Here is a 25,346-nt window from a genome sequence, read left to right as displayed (position 1 = left end):
GACATCTTAACTGGACATGCACATGTAAGTGCCCGCCCAGTTGTGACTTCATGCACAACACATCGGGCGAATGATTGATAAGTGTATATGCAATCGTTAGATAGGTTAGCTGGGTGTGTACCTGTCTTAGGCAGTGCTTCTCAAATTGGGTCCTTAAGACATACCAAGAGTCCAAATGTTAAGGATATCCATGTTTGAACCCAGATTGTTAAATCAAAATAAATGAGGAATTAAGACAACTGTGCTCTAAGTAATGATATCCTTAAAACCTGGACTGTTGGTGCACCTTAAGGACTGATTTTAGAAGCACTGGTCTAAGATAAGATTCTCTTATAATGTTATTTATGACCAAGCAACTGAGGTTTGTTAAAATATCTAAAAAATTGAAAATTAAAAACTTACTTGTAAATACAAATGAAATATTAAAACATAGTAGAACACCACCACCCTAATGGGAAGCTTTTCTAAATGTTATGCTTTATAAATTTCAGTAAATGTGAAATTTCATTTCTTCTCTTTTTATAGTTTATAGAAAATAGGGGTCGCTGAAGGCACAGGCTGACAGGGTCGTTACTCAGAGAGCCACAGTGGAGCCCTGTGCCGCCAGCCACTTCCTGTACTAACTTGAAGCTAGTAAAGATCTCCTTCACCTGAAGAACCTTGTCGCAGTGTGAACTGTGAGGGGCAGTGTTATGTTTACGGGTAAACTGTGTGGAGGCAGTGTAATCTGTGAGGAGGTTGGAAGGTTGTGTGGAGGCAGTGTAATCTGTGAGGTTGTTGGTGGGTTGTGTGACGGCAGTGTAATCTGTGAGGGGGTTGGAAGGTTGTGTGGAGGCAGTGTAATCTGTGAGGGGGTTGGAGGGTTGTGTGGAGGCAGTGTAATCTGTGAGGGGGTTGGAGGGTTGTGTGGAGGCAGTGTAATCTGTGACGGAGTTGGCGGGTTGTGTGGAGGCAGTGTAATCTGTGAGGGGGTTGGCGGGTTGTGTGGAGGCAAGTGTAATCTGTGAGGGGGTTGGCGGATTATGTGGAGGCACTGTAATCTATGAGGGGGTTGGAGGGTTGTGTGGAGGCAGTGTAATCTGTGAGGGGGTTGGCGGGCTGTGTGGAGGCAGTGTAATCTGTGAGGGGGTTGGCGGGCTGTGTGGAGGCAGTGTAATCTGTGAGGGGATTGGTAAATTGTGTTGAGGCACTGTAATATGTGAGGGGTCGCCGTGTGGAGATAGTGTGATAGTGCCAAAGAAAATTCTTGTCCTGGTCTCCACTTGGTCTAGAACTGGCCCTGGAATAATGCAATCAATTTTCCATTGTTTTTTTTTCAAAATATATTTTTATTGAGGTCCAGAAAGCACAGCAATCAATGTCAGAGATAAACATAATACTCATTCTAAGACAAAGACCGATAAGGTCCGAGACCTGCAAAGTATGTGGACAACGAGATCCAAAAACAAAACCTCATTTTTTTATTTTTATTTTTTTCTCCTTGTCTAGTGCAATATAGAAAAACTGTAGGTGACAGTGTTATATAAGTCTTGGAAAAGCCTAATCACAGAGCTATCTATCACCAGTTTGATACAGAAACAAAAGACAAACAGTAGAAGCTATATACTAATACGTTCTCCCTGGTGGGGAACGAGTAACTAAAAACACAGAAGACAATAAACAATACACAATACCTGCCAGGGTGAGGAGACTGCCGACCCATCCACGGAGACATCAACAGAGCGAGAGAAGGAATGTAGACAACGGAGGGTCATAGTGAGGGTGCAGAAGGAGGGAATAAAGAGGGCTTAGGAGGGTGGTAGCAAGAAACGTAGCATTAGAGAGAGGAATACCAGGAGAGCATAGAATTGGAGAGGATCACATGGTTACTGGAGAGAAATGGGAGGGCCATCAGTTAAGAGTTGATGTCCGTACCACGTGGTGCTTTGGAAACATTGTTCAACAGCCAATTTTGTCAGGGTAGGCAGACTGTTAATAAATCTTCCCCAACATTTGAACAACGCAGGAGTCAATAATTCTTTATTTAGTGATGTTTCCAGCCAGTCCATTGTGAATAGGAAGAGGAGTCTAGAGGTAGCCAGTGGCAAAGTGGGAGGGGTATCGGAGATCCATTGCTGAAGAGCGGCTTTCCTGCCTACCGCTGAGAGAATCACTATCAATTTTGTGTCCTGGGGGGAAAGGCCAGGTTGATCCAGGACATGACCAAAGAGAGCCCAAGGGGCAGTGCACTGGAAGTGCAGACCCAGCTCGGAGGTACCATACATCCGTAGTTCGGCCCAGAACGCCTGAATGTGAGGACAGTGCCAAAAGCAATGCATAAGATCGGCAACTGGCGCAGAGCATTTCAGGCATTTTGCCGAGTCAGATAAACCCATCAAATGACTCCTCCTCGGGGAGATATAGGCTCTATGTAGTATCTTGTAGGTCATCTCCTGGTACAAGCTGGCCGGGATAAGTTTAAGGGAGGCTGTAAAACTGTCCATTATGGCCTCTGGAGACATGGAAGGAATTCAATTTTCCATTGTAATGAAATTTGCCACTAGGCCACCTTTCTAATTTATATCATACAGTTCTGGCTCAAAGTAGTTACAGGTTGTTAGTACGTCGTTAGACTTTCCAGACATTTTACTAGTGATGTACGCAAAGCCCCATATTCTGGTTTCGGTTCTAATTTATCATCATGTTTTGGTTTTGGCAAAACCACCCTCAAGTGTTTTGGTTTGGATTCGGTTTTTGGTTTGGTTAAAAATAGATAAAAAAAAAAAAAATCGGTAATCATTGATAAAAAGAGATAAAAATCTATAAAAACAGCTAGAATTGTGTTATTTTTGCAATCCAATTGCACTGGATTTTCCAGACTGAGGTTTAGATCCACAACATTCAGATTTCTCGAGAAATGAACTGCACATCTCTGTGTTTTATGTTGAAAGTTATTCCTGATCTGTATTTACTAATAAAACCATGTCAGTAGCACTGGCTATAGGGGGTCATTCCGAGTTGATCGCTCGCTATCAGTTTTTAGCAGCCATGCAAACGCTATGCCGCCTCCCACTGGGAGTGTATTTTAGCTTAGCAGAAGTGCGAACGAAAAAATCGCAGGGCGGCTACAAATGTATTTTGTGCAGTGCTAGAGTAGCTCCAAACCTACTCCTAGCTTGCGATCACTTTAGACTGTTCAGTACCTGTTTTGACGTCACGAACACGCCCTATGATCGGCCAGCCACGCCTGCGTTTTTCCATGCACGCCTGCGTTTTTTCGAACACTCCCTGAAAACGGTCAGTTGACACCCAGTAACGCCCACTTCATGTCAATCACTCTGCAACCAGCAGTGCGACTGAAAAGCGTTGTTACACCTTGTGTGAACTACATTTCGTTGTACTTATACGTCGAAGCTAATGGCATGGCAACGGATCTTTGCTAAAGCAACTAGTGCAGATAATAATGTTGACATGCATCTTGCAGCCTGCGGTGGGTGGCCGCTTTACAGAGAGGCACGGAGCCCAGGCCAGCGTTGGCTGCATTACACAGGGGCGTAGAGCCAAGAGTAGGCACTCTTAGCCGAGCTGTGGAGGGGCGCGGAGCCCGGGGCCGGCAATGCTGGTCGCGTGTCACTAGGGCTGTAGATGGACGCGGAGCCCGGTATAGCCAGTGCGGGCGCGGAGCCCGGGGCAGTGTTGGTAGGGCTGTAGAGGGCGCGGAGCCCGAGGCAGTGTAGGTAGGGCTGTAGAGGGGTGCGGAGACCGGGGCATTGTGCTAGCCTGTGTGTGTGTGTCAGGGGCACTTGGACTGCTGCTGCCGCCGCTCGCCTCTCACGTGAGACATGTGTCTGTCAGACTCGGGCTCGCAGCCAGCTGCCACCATTGGAGGGAGAAGGATGCTGGGGTACTCCCCTTATCTCCTGGGGGCGGGCGGAGAGTCACACAGCCTGATTTCCCCGGCGATGAGCATCATGTGCTGTTGGAAGAAGTGATCAGAAAGTAGACGGCGGAATAGTGACTTTCCCCCGACATGAGCCTGGCAACAGTTCCCCGTCCCCGCCGGCTCACTGTGCCCCGTCTGCTCCTGTGAGCGGCACATGCTGAGGACACACATCCAGGCGCCATGGCAAAGATCAGGGTGGCTTATGAATACTCAGAAGCCGAAGACAAGAGCATCCGGCTGGGTTTGTTCCTGATCATCTCCGGGGTGGTCTCTCTCTTTATCCTGGGCTTTTGCTGGCTGAACCCAGCTCTGCAGGATCTCCAGGGCAAGACGGCCAACTGCACGGTGCTGTCTGTGCAGCAGATCGGGGAGACGTTCGAGTGCACGTTCACCTGCGGGAGTGACTGTAAGGGCACCTCTCTGTACCCCTGCCTGCAGATCTACGTCAACAACTCCGAGTCCAACTCTAGGGCTCTGCTGCACGAGGACGAGCAGCAGCTCATCAGCAACCCCAAGGTACAGCGCTCAGCTGGGGCTCACCCGGGGTCCCTGGCCTAGAGACCTTGTGCCTTATAGCTCAAAATAGATATTTCTATACAGATGTATTTCTCTTTTCACTATAATTGTTTATTACAGTAATTAGAGTGCTCATGTATATGTTTGTTACTCCTATTTCAGGCCACTCAACTTTGGGCTGTGTTACTGGATGTTGGACTATGACATTTGTTTCAAGCTTTTGTCATGTCATCTTTTCACTTTAGCCTACGACTGATTTATATACATGATAAACTTGCGTTAATGGTGCACAATGGTGTTATACATCCCTTTTATTTTTGCAGATTTCCACAACATAAGCTGCTATTTATCTGCTGTATAACCTTGATGTTGTCATTATGTGCTTTTGGAGTTAAGAATCAACTTGCTACAATGTATTTCATGCTCCTGCGTTTTAAAGATAAAGAGACATGTTTTCTATTTGGCATATACATCATTGCTGTATACCGATTTCAGCTGTACTGGTATGATTGTAGTGTTCTGTTGTACTTAGTTTATAGAAGGGTTAATGTAGCATTGCGGTGCTCTGAATGGCTTGGATAGCGTTGCAATCCTGGTATGATACTCCACATGATGGGGTTAAGTAACATTTGAATAATGTATTGTTTCTTCCTGTGTGTGCAGATTATATGTTGTCTCTTTACACACTACCACTAATCTCTACAATACTACAATTATCTTTGAATTGAACAAACACAAATAACTTTAGGTTCAGGCTGCAGGTATGTCCACATATGTAAAAGGTGACTTATAATATACAATATAGACTTCCTATGTGAAATTAATATACTGAGAGAGAGAGCCAGATCACTAAAAAAACAGTTTACATATTGTTAATGTTAATCCACAATGTACATGGGATATGTACAAAATGGGCTTGTTATTCCATATTCTGCCAATCAGCACTGATGAACGAGTTAATACAATTGCTAACATTCTGAGATAAGCTCTGTTGCCTAGGGGATGAGGTTTGCTAGTATCTGAGACTCTCTGTACAAGGAACTCTAAAATGAATTTAGAGATCACAGCAGAACTGTTCTTCTACTGCAAAAAGGATTCAATAATATACAATGATCAACTGAAATGCAGAATAAAGAACTCGGAAAGTGCCAAGCCCATTACTCACGGAACATCAAACTCTATTTGTTCTGTCACCTGGGCTCATAAGAACATACACACTGTTCCATGGATTATTTCTGGTTGAGATGTTACAAGTGTTTGTAGCTATTTGACTTTCTAGGTCAAATGTTATGAAATACTGATGACATTTACTTATCACAGTATACTTTGTGTATACTGTAAAATGTTGATATACATATGTGGCAGGGTTGGTATATGTGGCCAAACGTTAAGGAAAATTTAATGTACATTATTTGACATGCCATTGTAAGACAAACAGCTTTTAAATAGCACCAAGTGGAAACATAATTGAAGTAATGCATTTTATGGATGTACAGTAGAAGGAACTGTATTTTCTGATGTAGTTGCCAGGAGCATGTTTGGAATAAGATAGTCATGCCCCAACAAGTTTTAATTAAAGCAGGGAAACATTATCACAAATAAACGTTTTTAGAATATTTAATAACACAGAGCGAAACTTAAGTATGGTGCCGTTTCATGCACTTTCTAATTACAGTACAGGGAACAGAAGATAAAATCCATAATGTGGACATGTATCATATTTAAATTCTTTGTTGCATGTTTTGAAAGAGAATTGTGGATGCAATGTCAAAAGGAATCTAAGCCTCTTATGTAATGCAACTCTGCTGCATGCTGATGTCCTCCGTAACTTCTGCTACCCCAGTTCTGGAGCAAGACTTTCACACTGTTTGAAGCTCATTGGTGTAAGGTAGGGAAATGTCTGCTCAGCTTCCAAAGAGAAAGCTTAGTTAAAAAAAGGAAGTAGAGATACCTTAGTGCCATTTTCTTGTGTCAATATACAATATAAGCAACCCATTTGCTGAAGCAGTTCAGTTTAGAATGTAATTTACATTGCAACCTTTTTTGCTTTTACACCATATTTAAAGTCATATTAGCAACACCATTAAAATGCTTTAACTAGTATTCTAACATTGTCAGCATACTGGTGCTGACAACGTGTAAGCGTGTTGACATAATGAATGTTCATCCAGCTGTATATATTTCTTTTAAAAATACCAAGGTTGACCTCTTGTACCAGAGGTGACATATCTGTAATTCTACAGCACCATACAATACTAACTGGCAATTGCAAGATTTCTTCAGTACAGTTTCCAAATTCTTTTTTTATGACCTAGGTAAATTAAAACAAAATACACCTGAGGGGTGGGTGCATCCAGTTAGCCCCGAAAACATTACACAAGTGAAAAACTGGGGGTTTTCAAGATTTTCTAACATTTTTTTTTCATTTTTGTTTTCTGCTGGTATCCTATTGTTTTGTATGAAAAACCCTTGTTTTTGTGCGAAAATGCATAAGGTCTGCAAAAAGCCGCATACCTATGTATTTTCTCAGCCGCAATAGCTGGAAAAAAAAAGCCCACTTATTGCGGATTTGGCTTCGTCTGCCTGCGGCAGGTGAAACCAAACCCCCGATAAGCACTGGCATCGGCTGTTAGGGCTAATTACCAGGGATAATTGGTTACCCCCCTAAAGTAGACAACTTTTTGTTGTTAAATTGTTTCACATACATATGGTTGAGTACTAATGTATTGTTTATTCAGAAAGTCTTATTTAGTGAGATAAATAGTATATTTAAAAAGGTGAAATGATTTTTTTTATCATGCCATAAAATAACATTTTACTGTAGTGAAGTTAGCTGCACCCACCACACTGTATGTTACAGGTACATTCAGCACTGCAGTAAGTATGCAGCAAGGTATGTAAATTTACCATAGAGAGGGAACCCGAATGAGGAACTGCTGCCACTCAGGAGAGTTAGTCCTCAGGGGAGGAGGGGGGGTTCGGTGTAGACTGTGGTTTGGATGTTAGGGTTAGGATTAGGCTACAGGGAGTAGGGGTTAGGGTTAGGCAACCCCAGGAATGGTTAGGCTACGAGGGAGGGTTAGGGTTAGGCTACGGCTACACCAGGGAGGGTTAGGCTGCAAGGGAGGGTTAGGATTAGGCTGCGGGAAGGGGGGGTTAGGGTTAGGCACCACCGGGGAGGGTTAGGGTTAGGTTGCGGGTGGACGAGGGTTAGGTTTAGGCTGTGGGGAGGGATGGTTAGAGGAGTTAAGTATTAGGGTTACGTACCTCACTCTTTAGGTGTCGGGATTCCCAGTGCCGGGATGCTGCGGTCGGATTTTGACTGCTGGCTTTCCGACCTGTATTCCCTTTTGAAGCTTGTTCCAAGTAACTACTACTTTTCAGTTAAACAGTATTTCACATTAGGGGATTATGTTTTAGATTCTGAGGCACATCTTGGTTGTAGAGCTGTCGGAAAGCAATTAGTCGGCCACTGTCCAAAAGCCTCTCTCAATAGAGATATTTGCATAATTATTGCAGCCATGAATCCAGTCAGATAGGTACATGAACATGGCTTCCTGTTTAAACATTTGTATGTCTGAGAAACATTTCCCACCATTCGCTTTAGTCTGCTGCAATTTCAGGAGGCTGAATTTCGGTCTTTTCCAGTGAAGTTAACCAGTATTTTATATTACTGTATTACCACAGAGATTTCCCCTGCCAGTCCTTCATACTTCTTTAAGTATTTTGTGCGAAAAAGGTGACTGACTGAGAAATGTCAAGTAAACGTTCTCTGTGTTCAATGATTCAGAGCTGGTTTACTGTCCTAAATTTCCAGTTGCTGAAACTTTTTTTTTTTTTAATTAACATAGTTGTTGAAGATTTGTTTTGATTAATTTGGTTCAAGCCTGTGTTCCCAGAATCTTTTAGAAAATGCAGTATTAACATACATCAAATTTTTGTTGGGAAAATCCTAAAGACATATGTTTCGCTGCAATATAAATGAGCTGCATTGTAGTAAACAAAATGTAAATATGCCTTAATCTACATTTATTAAAAGCAGTTCATTGCAAGCCAAAGGTTTGCACCAAAAACACAGTGTTTTGCCGGGTCGCCGTGCAGTGTGAACGGGTCACTGCTGAATTTCCGGGTCGCCTGACCCGGTAATTCAACCCGGGAATAAAGAAGGGTTATTCCCAGGTAATTACCGGGTTAGGTACAGTGTGAATGGCACCCGTTCACAGCATAGGTAGACTCGGCGCTGTAGATTACATCATCCCGATGCCGCTTTTGGCCCTGCCCTCGGATAGCAACCCGACCCAGCGTGTTGCCTTGTCGGGAAGCCACCTCATTCACATTGCACAGGTCCAACGCCGGGTCACACCCGGGAAGGACCCGTATCCAATTCTCGGGGGTAACCCGGCAATGGCAATGTGAACGGGATTTTAGAAATGACATGTTACTCTTCTAAGTATCCTTCAGTGTCCACTCTTCTTATCCTTGGGAAGCAGATTATTGTATTGTTTACCCACTAATAGGAAACATGGACTCTGTTTACACCATCATGAGACAGGAGTGATTATGTGTTGTCATAATTAATCATCAGTAACACACAGGTGATCTAATGCTGTCATATAGTTAGTTTCTGTTATTTAGGGGGACATTTACTAAGCAGTGATAAGAGCGGAGAAGTGAGCCAGTGGAGAAGTTGCCCCATCAACCAATCAGCAGCTCAGTATAATTTTATGGTATGCAAATTATAGATGTTACTTCAGTGCTGATTGATTGCCATGGGCACTTCTCCACTGGCTCACTTCTCTGCTCTTATCACTGCTTAGTAAATGTCCCCCTAAGTCTAGATCATGTTCCTGCTATATTGAATTCCTAGTATCCTAATCCTCCAAACCTGAGTTAAGGTGCCTTTACTACCATTGTACTACCTTGATTTCCTGGTCCTTTGCTACCAGTGTGCAGTAAAGAGTTCCTTTGCCTCTGCTGCCTATGTGCAGTTTTGATTTCTTGTACCTCTGCTTCATTTGACATTGGAGAATGTAAATTTGAAATTCATACATTCTATCCATGTAATTGTAGAGTAATCAATTAAAGGACACTGCACAACTGTAAGGGAAAACATCTCCCAATGGACTGTCTGGCAGGTAGCCCTCCCAATGGGAAGTCACTGCCAGTAAAGGGGGGTACACACTGAGCGATGTTCACTTAATTTCTAAGCAAACTGACTAGATTGCTTAGAAATTAAGAACACATTGCTCAGTGTGTAGGGGTGCCGGCGATAGCGATGCGCGGCCCTGCGAGTCGCTATCGCCAGTGCTAGATTTGCCTGCATGCAGGCACAATCTAGCACATTGCTCATTTCACCGCTGAAATGAGCGGCCCCCCCATCCCGTCTCCCCCTCACTCAGCACACATCGCGCTGTGCTGAGCGGGGGAGAGATGTGTGCTGAGCAGTCTGTGCTAGATCGCTCAGCACACATCTTCCCAGTGTGTATTGGCCTTAACAGTGTAACACTGCAGTCACGGACTGCAACTGGCTCACTGTGGTAGAGGATTTTACTGGAATGCAACAGCACATAACATTTACAGCACATAACATTTACACTTTCATATTACATAAATAATGTTTAATTAAAAAAAGATTGCCATAAGTAAATTTGCATACACTTTCAGTAAAAATGTTCTCAAGCAGTTGACATCGGACCTTTGAAGTTAAATACATAAGAGTGTGAAAGCTTTGAACCCTACACTTTGTGCAAATTTACAGTAAAAGTTTCAGAATTGATTAGAACTTAAATTCTGGCACTGGATGTTTTGCCACTAAATCCTCTCCTACCACCTTGTCTGACTCACACCATAGCTCACTGCATTTATTTTTGTGCCAGCCAAAGGTCACTAATGACTTTTGTCAACATAATCATTTATTACCCCTGACACACTGCTGGTTAACTCTTGGGGCTGTGGAAAACACTGATCTTCTAACATGCAGATCCTCAGCCATTAGCAGCAGCATAGGATTACAACTGGACACTTGGGCTCAGTTACATACATTGCAAAATTTACTGTGCATTAATCATGTCAGCCAATGACATACACTTGCTTTCATTGTGTAATCCTATATTTGTAGAGCTCTCACTACTCCACTAATCAGTAGAGAGTCAAATGGAATATACTGTACCATGAAAATAATACACAATATATAATGAAAGGGAAGGTGAGAGTGCAATGCTCTCTTCAGCTTGCAATGTAAAGGATAAGTGTCAAAGCACAACTGAACGATCGTTTTACAATGCAAGGAATTGATTGGGTCTAGTATGTCATATGAGATTAACAGACCAACTTAGCTATGCGACTGAGTAAGTGACGGCTGGCATATCAGAACTTGATTATTTGATTTGATAGCTACTCAGAAATAATAAGAATGGAATTCAGAAATAAGAGATGACTTCAATAGACTAATGTACTAAGTGACCTGGTTATAGGAAGGTAATGCACTTTTTAGTTTTATGGTCTGTTTTAGGGGTAATTCAGACCTGATCGTAGCAGCAGATTTGTTAGCATTTGCGCAAAACCATGGGTGTAAAATTCAGACCTGATCGCTAGGCTGCGTTTTCGTACAGCCTGCGATCAGGTCTGAATTGCGCATGCATATGCACCGCAATGCGCAGGCGAGTCAGTCTGCAGCAACTGGATGGTGCGAGAAAAGCGATCGCACGGGAAATCGTAAGGTGACTGACAGGAAGAGGCCATTTGTGGGTGGCAACTGACCGTTTTTAAGGAGTGTCCTGAGAAACGCAGGAGGGACCAGGCGTTTGAAGGGAGGGTTTCTGACGTCAGCTCCGGCCCCAATCATCACACTGGAAGAGTGCTCAGTCCTGGTCTGTACAGCGATTTCCCCCTCCCATTTGTAGGTGGCGACTACCTGATCGCAGGGATGCAAAAAACGCACCCTAGCGATCAGGTCTGAATTAGGCCCCATGTTGCACTGCAGGTGGGGCAGATATAACATTTGCAGAGAGAGTTATAGGCCCTACACACTTGGCGATGTTACTGAAAGATATGAACGATCTCGTTCATTAATGAACGAGATACCGTTCATATCTTTCAGTGTGGAGGCACCAGCGATGAACGATGCGCGGCCCCGCGCTCGTTCATCGCTGGTGTCCTGTCGGCTGTGCATGCAGGCCAATATGGACGATCTCGTCCATATTTGCCTGCACTTGTATGGAGCCGTGTGACGGGGGGAGTGAAGAAACTTCACTCCCTCCGTCACTGCCCCCCCGCCGCCGGGTCGCCCGTCTGCCGTATCGGCGGTCGGGCAGCTCGGCGGCATATCGCCGTGTCTGTAGGGCCCTTTAGAATTGGGTGGGGTGTGTTCAATCTGAAATCTAAATTGTAGTGTAAAAATAAAGCAGCCAGTATTTACCCTGCACTGAAACAAAATAACCCACCCACATCTAACTGTCTCTGCACATGTTATATCTACCCCCCCCCCCTGCAGTACACATGGGGGGGTCATTCCGAGTTGATCGCTCGCTAGCTACTTTTTGCAGCCGTGCAAACGCATAGTCGCCGCCCACTGGGGGAGTGTATTTTAGCTTCGCAAGTGTGCGAACGCCTGTGCAGCCGAGCAGTACAAAAACAGTTTGTGCAGTTTCTGAGTAGGTCTGAACTTACTCAGCCGCTGCGATCACTTCAGCCTGTCCGGTCCCGGAATTGACATCAGACACCTGCCCTGCAAACGCTTGGACATGCCTGCGTTTTTCCAACCACTCCCTGAAAATGTTCAGTTGACACCCACAAATGCCTTCTTCCTGTCAATCTTCTTGCGTTCGGCCGTGCGAATGGATTCTTCGTTAAATCCATCGCCCAGCAACGATCCGCTTTGTACCCGTACGACGTGCCTGCGCATTGCGGTGCGTGCGAAGTAGTAACCTGATCGCTGTGTAAAACGGCAGCGTGCGATCAGGTGGGAATGACCCCCATGGTTTTGCCCAACTGCTAGCAAACTTGCTGCTGCGATCAACTCTGAATTACCCCCATGGATTTGCCCAACTGCTAACAAATTTGCTGCTACGATCAGGTCTGAATTATCCCCTTAGTGTAGAAGATTAGACTGGCATAAATTTTTGTTTTAAAATTATTTAGTGATAATAGTTTGCAGCAGAGTCCTATTCATAGAAAGAGTACGTTTTTATTATGTTGCACAGCATTTTATAAGTGGATTATCATAATACTGTACCTTTCAGTCATACTAAGGGGTCTAGTTAATAAAGAAGAATATCTCCAGCATTTTATCTGGAAGATGCTATACATTTGTTTTCTCTTATGTAAGTTACATGAAAAGTATGGAGAAATCACTGATTTCTCTGCCTTTTCAATTCTACTTACACATTGGACATTAATGGGGCTGTTTAGGAACGTTATTGATATAAGGGATCTGGTTAGCATACCGGTAGCCGGGTTAGGTTGCGGGGAAGGTTTGGGTTAGGCTGCCGGGGGGAGAGTTAGAGTTAGGCTTGTGGGCTGGGTTAGATTTAGGCTGTGGGTATGGAGAGGTAGGGTTAGGGTGGTAGAGGGGAAGGGTTACAATACTTAACTAGCAGGTGTAGGGATGCCACTGTCAGCCTTCTGACCGCCGTCATACCAAATGCCGGGATCCTGATACCATCTCTTTTATAGATGAGAGAATTAAAGCTTCTGTCATCTTTTTTGAGAAACCTAATGGCATCTCTGGATGCCATTATGGAGAAATGGAGGGAAACAGGGTAGAAGCGTTCTCTTCCTGTTTTCCTCTGCTGCATTGGCTGGCTCTGTTGCCTCTGCTTTCCTGGCGGCACCTGCACTCCTTCTGGATACCTCTTTAATCTGCTCCCCCCTGCCACTTCTCTGATCAGCGTCGGGCTGACGTTACCGATGCTGATCGCTGCATGCGCACACCATGCAAACCTCTTTCGCAAATGTGGAAGATGTTTGAAATCTCATCACCGGGGCAGCCCTTTACCGCAACGGCTGTCACGTCACTTAAATATGGAGAGAAAAAAAGCTGCACTTTTTGTGCTGCTTTTTGCTATGTTTTTTTAAAATAGACCCCTGACTGTTCATAGCATGATATGTTCCCTTCTCAGAACACGTCATGTCAAATTTAACAGCTCCAGTGTTGAAGTACCTGGAACCTTAGCGATATTTTTCTTATAGTATTTCACAATAGTGTCCTATATTGTTAAACATAGTTTGAAGGAGGTAACAAAGTTTTGTCATAGTACTCTCTACCTTCTTAGTCAATATGCAATACCATACAAAGGACAATCTCTTTCAAAGAAGTTAGAAAGAACAACATTGATTCTGTGAAAAAGCCAAATGGAAAAAAAAAACAACCAGAAAATAAATAATCAAGACTTAATAAAAAGTGTGTCTTATTCTTTAATTACAAGCAGCTGACTCAACTGTAGGATGCTTAGATGCAGTTTATTAAAAACTTGACAATCAATAGAAGATAGTGCAGAGTAAGATAACCTGCTCCGATAATGAAGATTTGAAATGCACTCATTCCTTCATAAAATAGATCAGAAATGACATGCATACAGAGTGTCCTTCAATGTTGGGTTTTCCTATAATTGTGAATTTACCATTCAGTGGATTATTTACCCATTAAAGGGAACATAAAATTCTAAGGAAAATCAAATATTCCAGTCATAATAATAAAGTAATAAAGGGATTATTGCCAGTGATTATGCACACTAAGCTTTCCAGTATTAGTAATAACAAGTAATAGCAATAATGCTCATCATTATGTTGTAATGGTAGTAATACACAGGTGTACTAACTGGCAACCTTAGTTATTTTCACCTAAATGGTGAAGAAAACGAGATTTATAGTAAGAACTTACCTTTGTTAAATCTCTTTCTGCGAGGTACACTGGGCTCCACAAGGATAGACATTGGGGTGTAGAGTAGGATCTTGATCCGATGCACCAACAGGCTCAAAAGCTTTGACTGTTCCCAAGATGCATAGCGCCGCCTCCTCTATAACCCCGCCTCCCTTCACAGGAGCTCAGTTTTTAATTAACCAGCCCAATGCAGTAGCAGGAAAAGAGACGACAACAGTTAGTAGCCACATACACCAAACTCTGATGAAAGGAGAAGTGTCAGCGGCTAATGCCATACCAACCCAAAGAAGCTAAGTGCGTCAGGGTGGGTGCCTTGTGGAGCCCCAGTGTACCTCGCAGAAAGAGATTTAACAAAGGTAAGTTCTTACCATAAATCTCGTTTTCTGCTGCGGGGTACACTGGGCTCCACAAGGATAGACATTGGGGATGTCCTAAAGCAGTTCCTTATGGGAGGGGACGCACTGTAGCGGGCACAAGAACCCTGCGTCCAAAGGAAGCATCCTGGGAAGCGGCAGTATCGAAGGCATAGATCCTTATGAACGTGTTCACAGAGGACCACCTAGCCGCCTTGCACAATTGTTCAAGGGTCGCACCACGGCGGGCCGCCCAAGAAGGTCCAACAGACCGAGTAGAATGGGCCGTAATGTGAGCAGGAGCGGACAGACCAGCCTTCACATAAGCACGTGCAATCACCATTCTAATCCATCTGGCCAAAGTCTGCTTGTGAGCTGGCCAGCCACGTTTGTGAAAACCAAACAGAACAAAGAGATAATCAGATTTCCTAATAGAAGCAGTTCTCTTCACATAGATACGGAGAGCCCGTACCACATCCAAAGACCGTTCTTTGGAAGACAACTCAGGAGAATTAAAGGCCGGAGCCACAATCTCCTGGTTAAAGTGGAAAGAAGACACCACCTTAGGTAAATAACCTGGACGGGTCCTAAGAACCGCCCGATCACGGTGAAATACCAGATATGGGGAACTACAAGACAAGGCACCCAAATCCGACACTCTTCTAGCAGAGGCAATAGCCAGCAGAAACACCACCTTAAGGGAAAGCCACTTAAGATCAGCCGAACCAAGAGGTTCAAATGGAGACTGCATAGCCACCGACAAGTCCCAAGGAGCCACAGGCGGGACATAGGGAGGTTGGATACGCAACACACCCTGAGTAAAGGTATGAACATCAGGTAAGGCCGCAAATTTTCTCCGAAACCACACCGACAAGGCAGAAATCTGAACCTTGAGGGAGGCCAGACGCAGACCTAAGTCTAGGCCCTGCTGAAGAAAAGCCAAAAGCTTGGCTGTACTAAACTTGGAAGCGTCATAATTGTTAGATGCGCACCAAAGTAAGAATGCCAGACCCTATGGTAAATCTGAGCAGAAGCCGGTTTCCAGACCCGCAACCTAGTTTGAATGACCGCCTCAGAAAACCCTTTGGCCCTCAAGACGGAAGCTTCAAGAGCCACGCCGTCAAAGACAGCCGGGCCAGGTCCTGGTAGACACAGGGGCCCTGAACGAGAAAGTCTGGGCGTTGTGGAAGTAGAATTGGACGCTCTGACGAGAGTCCCTGAAGGTCTGAGAACCAGTGCCGTCTGGGCCACGCTGGAGCTATGAGAAGCAGGATTCCTCCTTCCTGCTTGAACTTCTGAATTACCCTGGGCAGGAGTGACACCGGAGGGAACACGTATGGCAGCCGAAACTTCCATGGCACCACCAGCGCATCCACGAATGCTGCTTGAGAATCCCTTGTCATTGCTCCGAAGACCGGAACCTTGTGATTGTGTCGAGACGCCATCAGATCCACGTCTGGAAGGCCCCACCTTTCCACTAGGAGTTGAAACACTTCTGGATGGAGGCCATACTCTCTGGCGTGTACGTCCTGACGACTGAGAAAGTCCGCTTTCCAATTCAGGACTCCCGGAATGAATATTGCCAATATGGCCGGTAGATGGCGTTCCACCCATTGAAGAATCCGTGAGACTTCCTTCATTGCCAATCGGCTTCGAGTGCCGCCTTGATGATTTATGTAAGCCACTGTGGTGGCGTTGTCTGACTGTACTTGAACAGGAAGGTTCTGTATTAAATGTTGGGCCAGGTTCAATGAGTTGAAGACCGCTCGCAATTCCAGAATGTTGATCGAGAGGAGAGACTCATAGAAACATAGAATTTGACGGCAGATAAGAACCACTTGGCCCATCTAGTCTGTCCCTTTTTTTTATCCTTTAGGCAATCTCACCGACCCTGAAGGGAGTGTTGCTCCAGCACCGCGCCCCAACCCCTTAGGCTGGCATCCGTCATCAACAGGACCCAGTCGGGTATCCAGAAGGGACGACCCCTGCACAATCTTTGGTCCTGGAGCCACCAGTACAGCGACAGACGGACCTCAGGAGTCAATGAGATCATGTGAGACCTAATCCGGTGAGGCAGGCCATCCCACTTGGCCAGAATCAGCCTCTGGAGAGGGCGAGAATGAAATTGAGCATACTCCACCATGTCGAATGCTGACACCATGAGGCCCAGCACCTGCATCGCCGAATGTATCGACACTTGCGGACAGTGAGAGGAAGCAACGAATCCTGTCCTGAAGCTTCAGGACTTTATCCTGAGACAAGAACAACCGCTGGTTGTGAGTGTCCAATAGCGCTCCCAGGTGCACCATGCCCTGAGCAGGAACCAAGGAGGATTTCTTCCAGTTGATGAGCCACCCGTGGGCTTGTAGAAATCGGACAGTCAGATCTAGGTGACGTAGGAGAATTTCTGGGGAATTTGCCAGGATCAACAAGTCGTCCAGATACGGTAGGATCCTGACCCCTAGACGGCGGAGTACCGCCATCATCACCGCCATAACTTTAGTGAAGACTCGCGGAGCCGTGGTTAAACCAAAAGGTAACGCCCGAAACTGGTAATGGAGGTTGCCAACCGCAAACCTCAGGTATTGTTGATGCGACACTGCTATAGGAATATGCAGGTAAGCATCCTGTATATCCAGGGAGACCATATAATCCCCAGGTTCCAAGGCCAGAACAATAGAGCGAAGGGTTTCCATACGGAACTTGGAGATTCTCACAAACTTGTTCAATGCCTTGAGGTTGAGAATGGTCTGGGAGTACCCATTCGGTTTCAGGACTAGAAACAGCGGAGAATAGTACCCCTGGCCCCTCTGAGCAAGAGGCACCTGTACTACCACCCGAATGTAGAGTCTTTGCCTTTGTCTGGTCCGAAGGGACGTCTGTCAGACAAAATCGATGAGGGGGACGGTTTTTGAAGGCTATGGCGTAACCTTGAGTGACGACTTCCCATACCCAGGCATCTGAAGTGGTCTTCAACCATTCCTGGGTATACCCTAGAAGCCGCCCCCCACCCTGGGGTCCCCCAGGGAGAGGCCCGCCCTGTCATGCTGCAGGCTTATCGGTCTTGGAAGCTGGCTGACTGGCAGCCCAGGCTCTTTTGGGCTTTGGCTTACCAGGTTTGGAAGTGCGGGCCTGTTTGTGGTACACCTGACCTTTTGCTTTACCTGAAGGACGAAAGGAAGTACCTTTAGCCTTCGGCACAGAAGGAGCAGTACTTGGCAGACAGGCTGTTTTGGCAGTAGCCAAATCAGCCACTATCTTATTTTAGTCCTTTCCGAACAGGATATTTCCCTTAAAAGGGAGTACCTCCAGGGTTTTTCCAGAATCCAGATCCACAGACCAGGATCTCAGCCACAATATCCGGTGAGCCAGGACTGACGTAGTAGAAGCCTTGGCTGCCAAAACACCGGCATCAGAAGCCACCTCTTTAATATAGTGAGAAGCTGTGACAATATATGACAAGCATTGTCTAGCATGGTCAGAAGAGATTTCAGCTTCCAACTCTTGGGCCCACGCTTCAATAGCTTCTGCAGCCCATGTTGCTGCAATAGTGGGCCTTTGCGCAGCACCCGTGAGGGTGTAAATCGCTTTCAGACAACCCTCCACATGTTTTTCCGTAGGCTCTTTCAGAGACGTGACGGTAGTAATAGGTAGAGCTGATGAAACCACCATCCTTGCCACATGTGAGTCCACTGGAGGAGGTGTCTCCCAATTTTTAGGCAGCTCTGGCGCGAGGGGATAGCGAGCAAGCAGCTTCTTGTGAGGCACAAACTTCTTACCTGGATTTTCCCAGGATTCCTGATGTATATCAACCAGGTGATCAGAATGAGGTAAAACTTGTTTAACCACCTTCTGACGCTTGAACCTATCTGGTTTCTTAGGAGGAACGGATGTCTCTGGATCATCCGTAATCGGTAGAATCAACTTTATAGCCTCCAATAGATCAGGAACATCCACTTGCGAACTCCTATCCCCATCAGTATTATCAGTGTCCGAATCTGTGGGGTCAGTGTAAACGCCATCTTCATCAGACGAGGTGTCAGTGACAGTAGTGGATTGTGAGGAAGTAATAGCCCGCTTAGAGGACCTCTTGGTCTTAGGCGAGCGAGAGTTAGACTTTTTAGTAGTCAGTGACTGGTTCAATTTCTTTAACTGAGCAGACAAGTTATCTGCCCACGGTGGATTAACCGCGGGGACCACATACGGTTGGACCGGCATAGGAGGTCCCATAGGGGGCGTTAGTTTAGTAACTAGCGTATTCAGTAGTGTGGAGAAGGTAGCCCATGGTGAGTCATTCTGGACCCACGTTACCACAGTCCCATTGGGGGGCAAGGAACCCCCAGAACCAGAGCCCTCAATTGCTATATTTTCCTCAAAAGTATCTGCGGCTTCATCACCACTGCCGGTGGTAAATTTACTAAGGTGGGAGTTCTGTTTAAGATGGGATGTTGCCCCGATAAAGAGCGGGTCCTGCGAACGGGACCCGCTTACCACCTCCCGAAGCGCGGCCACGCCATCCTGGAGAGCCCCGGCCGTGTGTGTCTAACGTGAAGAAAACCGGAGCCTCCTGCTGTAGGTACCCAGCAAGCAGGTCACGGGAGTTTACAGCGCCACTGGGGAGTGATGGAGCTGCAGCAGGGAATGTCTCCTGACATCTAAACTTTGCTGCAGCCCTTGTAGTCTTCACTTTTCTTCACAAAAAAGCTCTTCTTAGGGCTGCCAGTAGCAACCCTTCTGTTACGTGCCTGCTATCTGCAGCACCAACTACAAAACTGAGCTACTGTGCAGGGAGGTGGGGGTCAAAGCTTTTGAGCCTGTTGTTGCCTCGGATCAAGATCCTACTCTACACCCCAATGTCTATCCTTGTGGAGTCCAGTGTACCCCGCAGCAGAAATTGAAATAGTAGATAGGTCGACAGTCATTAGGTCGAGCACTATTGGTAGACGTGCATTAGGTCGACATGGTAACCAGGTCGACATGACAAAAGGTCAACATGAGTTTTTCACAATTTTTTTTAACTTTTTCATACTTTACAATCCACGTGGACTACGATTGGGAATAGTAACCTGTGCCGGGCGTAGCGGTAGTGGAGCGAGGCACCTTCCCCGAAGCTCTCTTGCCATGCGAGGGGACACGGTGCACTAATTGGGGTTCCCAGTCACTCTACAAAGAAAATGACACAGAAAAAACAAACTCATGTCGATCTTTTGTCATGTCAACCTTGCTCATGTCGACCTAATGCTTGTGTCAACCTATTTTGGGTGTCATCTTAGTCACTGTTGACCAATAGTGGTTGACCTAGACACTGTCGACCCTATGAACCACATCCGTTTTAACTTTTAACATACTGGGATCACTATCAACACTAAAACAGCAAGCAGTCCAGAAATCTGAAGAGAAATAGCATTTGGTAAAACGGGATCCGGTCTGAAGATCGACACTGTCTAGGTCGATAATATTTAGGTTGACCACTATAGGTTGACAGTCACTAGGTCGACAGGGTTGGAAGGTTGACAGGGTTTCTAGGTCGACATGTGCTAGGTCGACAAATCAAAAGGTCGACATGATTTTTTTCACATTTTTTTCTTTTTTTTAAAAACTTTTTCATACTTAACGATCCACGTGGACTACGATTGGAATGGTAATCTGTGCCGAGCGAAGCGACGCACCTTGCCCGAAGCATGGCGAGCGAACACGGTGCACTAATTGGGGTTCCCGGTCACTCTACGAAGAAAACGACACCAAAAAAACCCAACATGCCGACCTTCCAACCCTGTCGACCTAGTGACTGTCGACCTATAGTGGTCGACCTAGACACTGTCAATCTAATGATCCACACCCTGGTAAAACAGCCAAGATATTCAAGTGCAAAGATCTGTCTTTGCATACACAGATACAACTAGTTCAGGCCATGGTTTTTCCAGTAACAACATATGGGTGTGAAAGCTGGACAGTCAAGAAGCAAGATAAGAAGATCATTGACGCTTTTGAATTCTGGTGCTGGAGGCGAATACTACATATACCATGGACTGCCTGAAGAACAAATCAATCAGTATTAGATGAGATAAACCTAAGCTCTCCCTAGAAGCACAACTGACAAGACTGCGCCTTTCCTACTTTGGACACATCATGCGAAGAAAATGAATGCTAGAGAAAGACATTATGCTTGGAAACGTTGAGCAAAGTCCAGCATTGAGATGGCTTTATACAATCACAACAACTATGGATAGCACCAGTGGCGGTTGCAGCCTATGGGCTGCAGATCACATCACATCATGCAGGGGGGAGCGGGATAGCACCCATGAACGTTCATGCAGGGATGTATGTAACATATGTGCTAGCTGCAGGTGTCAGAGGATCGGCAGCGATGCGTGTCTTACAGCCGCTGCTGGACCTGGGATGCTGCATTCGGCTTCACCCTCTTTCAAAGCCGCCCCCAGACTCTTGTGAAAACTAGCCTATGGGAGCCTGAGCGTGGGCTTAGCAGGAGAGTGGAGGGGCGTTATGCTGAATGCTGAGTCCCGGGTTCAGCGGTCGCTGTAAGACCACACAGAGAACTGACGATTAAAAATCACATCATTTTTGTCTACAGCATTATTAACCTCATTAGCATTAGTTTCCAGTAATTTCCAGTCAATTTTGACCACCTCACAGCTCACAATACAGTTTTCACCAATATTGGCCAAAGGCTGCAGCAAGCTAGCTGGATACTAAGTGACAGAGCAGCGTCACAAACACACGGCAGTTTATAGCACATCTGTGAAACATTACCTCAGCGTACTGAAGTACAGTACACAGAACAGTACAAACAATAGATCTATATAGATTTTTCTTTTTGAACTTGCAGCTCGGTTCAAACTGCGTGGAGTCACAGAGCTTTGAACAAAGGGCATAGGGTGAAGCGCTCCAAACAGTACAAACATTAATTCTATATATATTTTTTATGCAGCTTGGTTCAAACTGCATGGAGTCACAGGGCTTATAGATGCACGTGAACAAAGCGCACTAGGGTAAAGTGCACCAAACAGTACAAACGATAAAACTTAACTATATATTTTTTTCTACTGTTTTTTAACTTGCAGCTCAGTTCAAACTGCATGGATCACAGGGTTTACAGATGTACTGAACAAAGCGCACTAGGGTAAAGCACACCAAACAGTACAATTTACAGCTGAGGACAGTGCAGCATGCAGTGTGCCCCCTATACACAATCACTTTTTATATACAGCACAACCACTTGTGAGTCAGGAGTCTCAGCACAGCCAATACAGCAGTAAATAGCGCAGCATTCAGTGTGCCCACTATACACAGTCACTTTAGAGCACAGCCAGTTGTGGTCACAGCACAGTCAGTACAGCAGAGTATAGCACAGCATTCAGCAGTGTGCAGTACAGTGAAATGGCACAGAGTCCCACAGTGCCTTATATAAAATCCAAATACCACGAGAATTCAATAGGGCAGTACGGATGGTGTAATGGTTAGAATTACTGCCTCACAGCACTGAAGTCATGGGTTCAATTCCCACCACGGCCCCAACTGTGTGGAGTTTGTATATTCTCCCCGTACTTGCGTGGGTTTTCTCCGGGTACTCCAGTTTCCTCCCACACTCCAAAAATATACTGGTAGGTAATTGGAACCCAACAAAAATTAACCCTAGTGTGAATGTGTGTGCGTGTACATGTGGTAGGGAATAAAGATTGTAAGCTCCACTGGGGCAGGGATTGATGTGAATGGCCAAATATTCTCTGGAAAGCGCTGCGGAATATGTGTGCACTATATAAATAACTGGTAATAAATAATAATAATAAATAAATAATACCGGGAGGATGGCGTTTGGCCTTGCAGTGGGACCCGAGCCTGGCGGGAACATCTGAGTCATGGCTTGAGTGTTCAGAGCAGTTCGGATTCCTTAGAATCCGGACCGCTCATCTCTATGTGTAATTGTAGGGGCATATGGAGCAGATGGACCCAGTGGCAGCACCAGGGAGGACGATACCTGGTCAGCGCACATGCCCAAACCCCAAGTTAGTTTTGCCTTGTAAATGATTGCCGCTTAAAAAATGCAGCATATTTGGCCAACATCCAGCACCACCAGCAAACTCAGATCTTATTACATATACCCCCTTATGCTGTACTCTCCGATTAGCCTTCTAGGTTTGCTGGTACATTACCACATTGCACTAGCCAAGCTGTGTCTGAGTCTTGTATGAGTAATGATTTAGGTGACTGCTGAACCTGGCTTTGAATAACTTGTCTTATTAAGAGGAGAATTATTCATCCATCTACACCTTCAGGGCCTGTGCTTGGGGCAATAGCAGGTCATGCTACAATATTTAGCATTAGCCAATTGGGTTCAGTTTTTTGTTGACTAAAACAAAAATGAAAAGAAATAACAATATAAAAAGGTTGAGATTTAGAGTATAATTTACTACACATTAATATATGTTAAATTATAACCTTGAGGCATAAACTAAAGAATAAATAGTTATCAGCCCCCACCTCCGAAGATCATCTGATGGCCACCAGCTATGAGCAACCCCCCCTCTCTCTCTCTCTACATTCCCGCTGAATCTTCATATTCCTCTTATGGAAAGAAAGTTCCTTTGTAAAAATAAAAAAAATCATTTTGTGTGATTTGAGTAGTCATGGTCATTCCGTTGCTGAGAACAGGCACGAGGAGCCATGACTATAAGCTGTCCAGCAGCCTGACCCTTGTGCCAGGTGAAGTCAGTCAGACTGTGGCAGTGCTGAGTTCTGAATGGACGAGCTCAGCGCATGCAAAACCAACAGTGCCAAAGCAGTGCAGCAGCAGCTCTTTCTATAGCTGTCGCCCCTCTACTTCTTGCCACGCTCAGTAAAGATGGCGATACTGATTACTGGCAGTGGCATATGCAATCCCAAAATAATTCTGTATTAATAAATGACTTGGCGGCACAGGCAATTGTCAAAGTCGGAAAAATATGCTACACGTTGCCATATATTCACCTCATGCGCTTGCCCGCTGCACGTGCACATTCTCTCCCGTGCGTGCGCATATTCGCAGCTGCGTGACGGCGCCTCCACGGCCGTGCGCTTGAGCGCGTGGTATGTGCATTTACGGTAGAGTTTGTGTGCATCTAGCGGGCGACTCAATCGTTAAATAATAAAACCAAATAGTATGTTTTATAGATAATGTTCCCCTTAATAATGACTGTAAGTGTCAGGAATCGGCTTACCAGACTGGCTTCCGTCCGCCGCTGCGGACTCCGTCCTGGCTCCCTGCGGTCACCTGTCGCCTATGCCCCTGCCATGGGACATCATCAAGGTCCTGGGAACACTCCTGAGCCAGCGGGCGTGTGCGCGCCGCGTCCCCGCTGGGCCGCGGCGTGGGCGCCGCCATGACAGTTTCCAAACAGCTAGTATACTGCGGCCAATCCGGTGCGTGGCCGCACCCACTGTCCTTTCCTCCATCCAATCCCTGCACACCATGGGGTATATAGGAGGCTACAGTTTCACCTCACAGGCATCCTGGACTTTGTGTCATTCTGACAACCTGCATGAAAGGATCGGCTCCTGTTTCTCCTGAGTTCCTGGTTCTCTGCTAAGAACTTATACTCCTGGTGATTCTGCTTGCTCCCGTGGAACTTCAAGGCTCAGCATTACCAGCAACCTGCATTGGGCTTCACACTCATCACCACCTTGTGTGCTTCAGCCTGCAGTTGAAGACTAAACTCCAGGTGTGTTCATTCCTCCACCTGTGACACAGCTTGCTGCTGCCAGTGCTTCATCACCTGCACTGTGAGTTGGTCTCCTGCTTATGCTCAGGTTTGCAATATCCATCTACTGCCTTAGTTCTCTGTTTTATAACCCTGCTCTGGTTCCCAAACCAGAATCATTTCATTGACATTCATTCTGTTGTTTTATTTCCGGATATGATTTCTCAAGTCACCTATCATCCATTGCCATAGACTATTTGTTATCATTCCAAGTGTTTTCTCATCTGATATATTATTTCTGCTGCATTTCTGTTTAAACTTATCTGCTGAATAAAATACCTTTGCGCTCATGCGCAAGAACGTGATACAACCTCCTCGTCTCTTTCCTCCTACCTCCACTGACCCACTAGCGCCCCCTCCGGGGACACAGACCAAACACAATCTGACAGTAAGTCCAGGATCGATGGACTCGGATGGTGGACGGAGTGTGGGGTCAGAGGCCTTGCAAAATCTGGTCTCCCGTCTGGATGGTCAAGAGGTTGCGCAGCAGCAGATGCTTCACTTTCTACAAGGGATGTCCTCCCGATTGGATACACTGCAGCAGTCCCTGCCAAGTGTACTCTCACCTACTGTTACCCCAGCACCTGCCAGTGCTGTAAGTTCTTCTATGTCGGCTGCATCAGCTCCAGTGTCACGTCTGCACCTGCCCGTGCCGAGCAAATATGATGGCAGTCCTAAATTATGTCGCGGGTTTCTTAATCAGTGCGAAATACAGTTTGAGTTATTACCACATAACTTTCCTACACCAAGGTCCAAGGTTGCCTACATCATTTCCTTACTCTCTGGATCTGCTCTGAATTGGGTGTCTCCTTTGTGGGAACGTGCTGACCCTCTGATCAATAACTACTCTGACTTCGTGTCAACCTTTAGACGGATCTTTGACGAGCCTGGTCGTGCAACATCAGCTTCGGCAGACCTGA

At 45.7% G+C, this 25,346-nt stretch overlaps 1 protein-coding gene across 1 annotated transcript in view; it reads left to right on the top strand.

Annotated features, from left to right (window-relative positions):
- Positions 1–3,478: 3,478 nt before the first annotated feature.
- KCNMB4 (potassium calcium-activated channel subfamily M regulatory beta subunit 4) overlaps positions 3,479–25,346 on the top strand; it is an 89,752-nt gene continuing 67,884 nt past the window's right edge. Inside the window, exon 1 of the mRNA XM_063927470.1 lies at positions 3,479–4,438. Coding sequence (XP_063783540.1) covers positions 4,103–4,438 — 336 coding nt within the window. The 5' untranslated portion in view covers positions 3,479–4,102. The remainder of the gene's footprint in view (positions 4,439–25,346) is intronic.

This window comes from Pseudophryne corroboree, chromosome 6 (genome assembly GCF_028390025.1).
Source record: "Pseudophryne corroboree isolate aPseCor3 chromosome 6, aPseCor3.hap2, whole genome shotgun sequence".
In the NCBI taxonomy this organism is placed as follows: Eukaryota; Metazoa; Chordata; class Amphibia; order Anura; family Myobatrachidae; genus Pseudophryne; species Pseudophryne corroboree.
The sequence above is the reverse complement of the archived record's forward strand: the minus strand, read 5'-3'. Positions and strand labels throughout refer to the sequence as shown.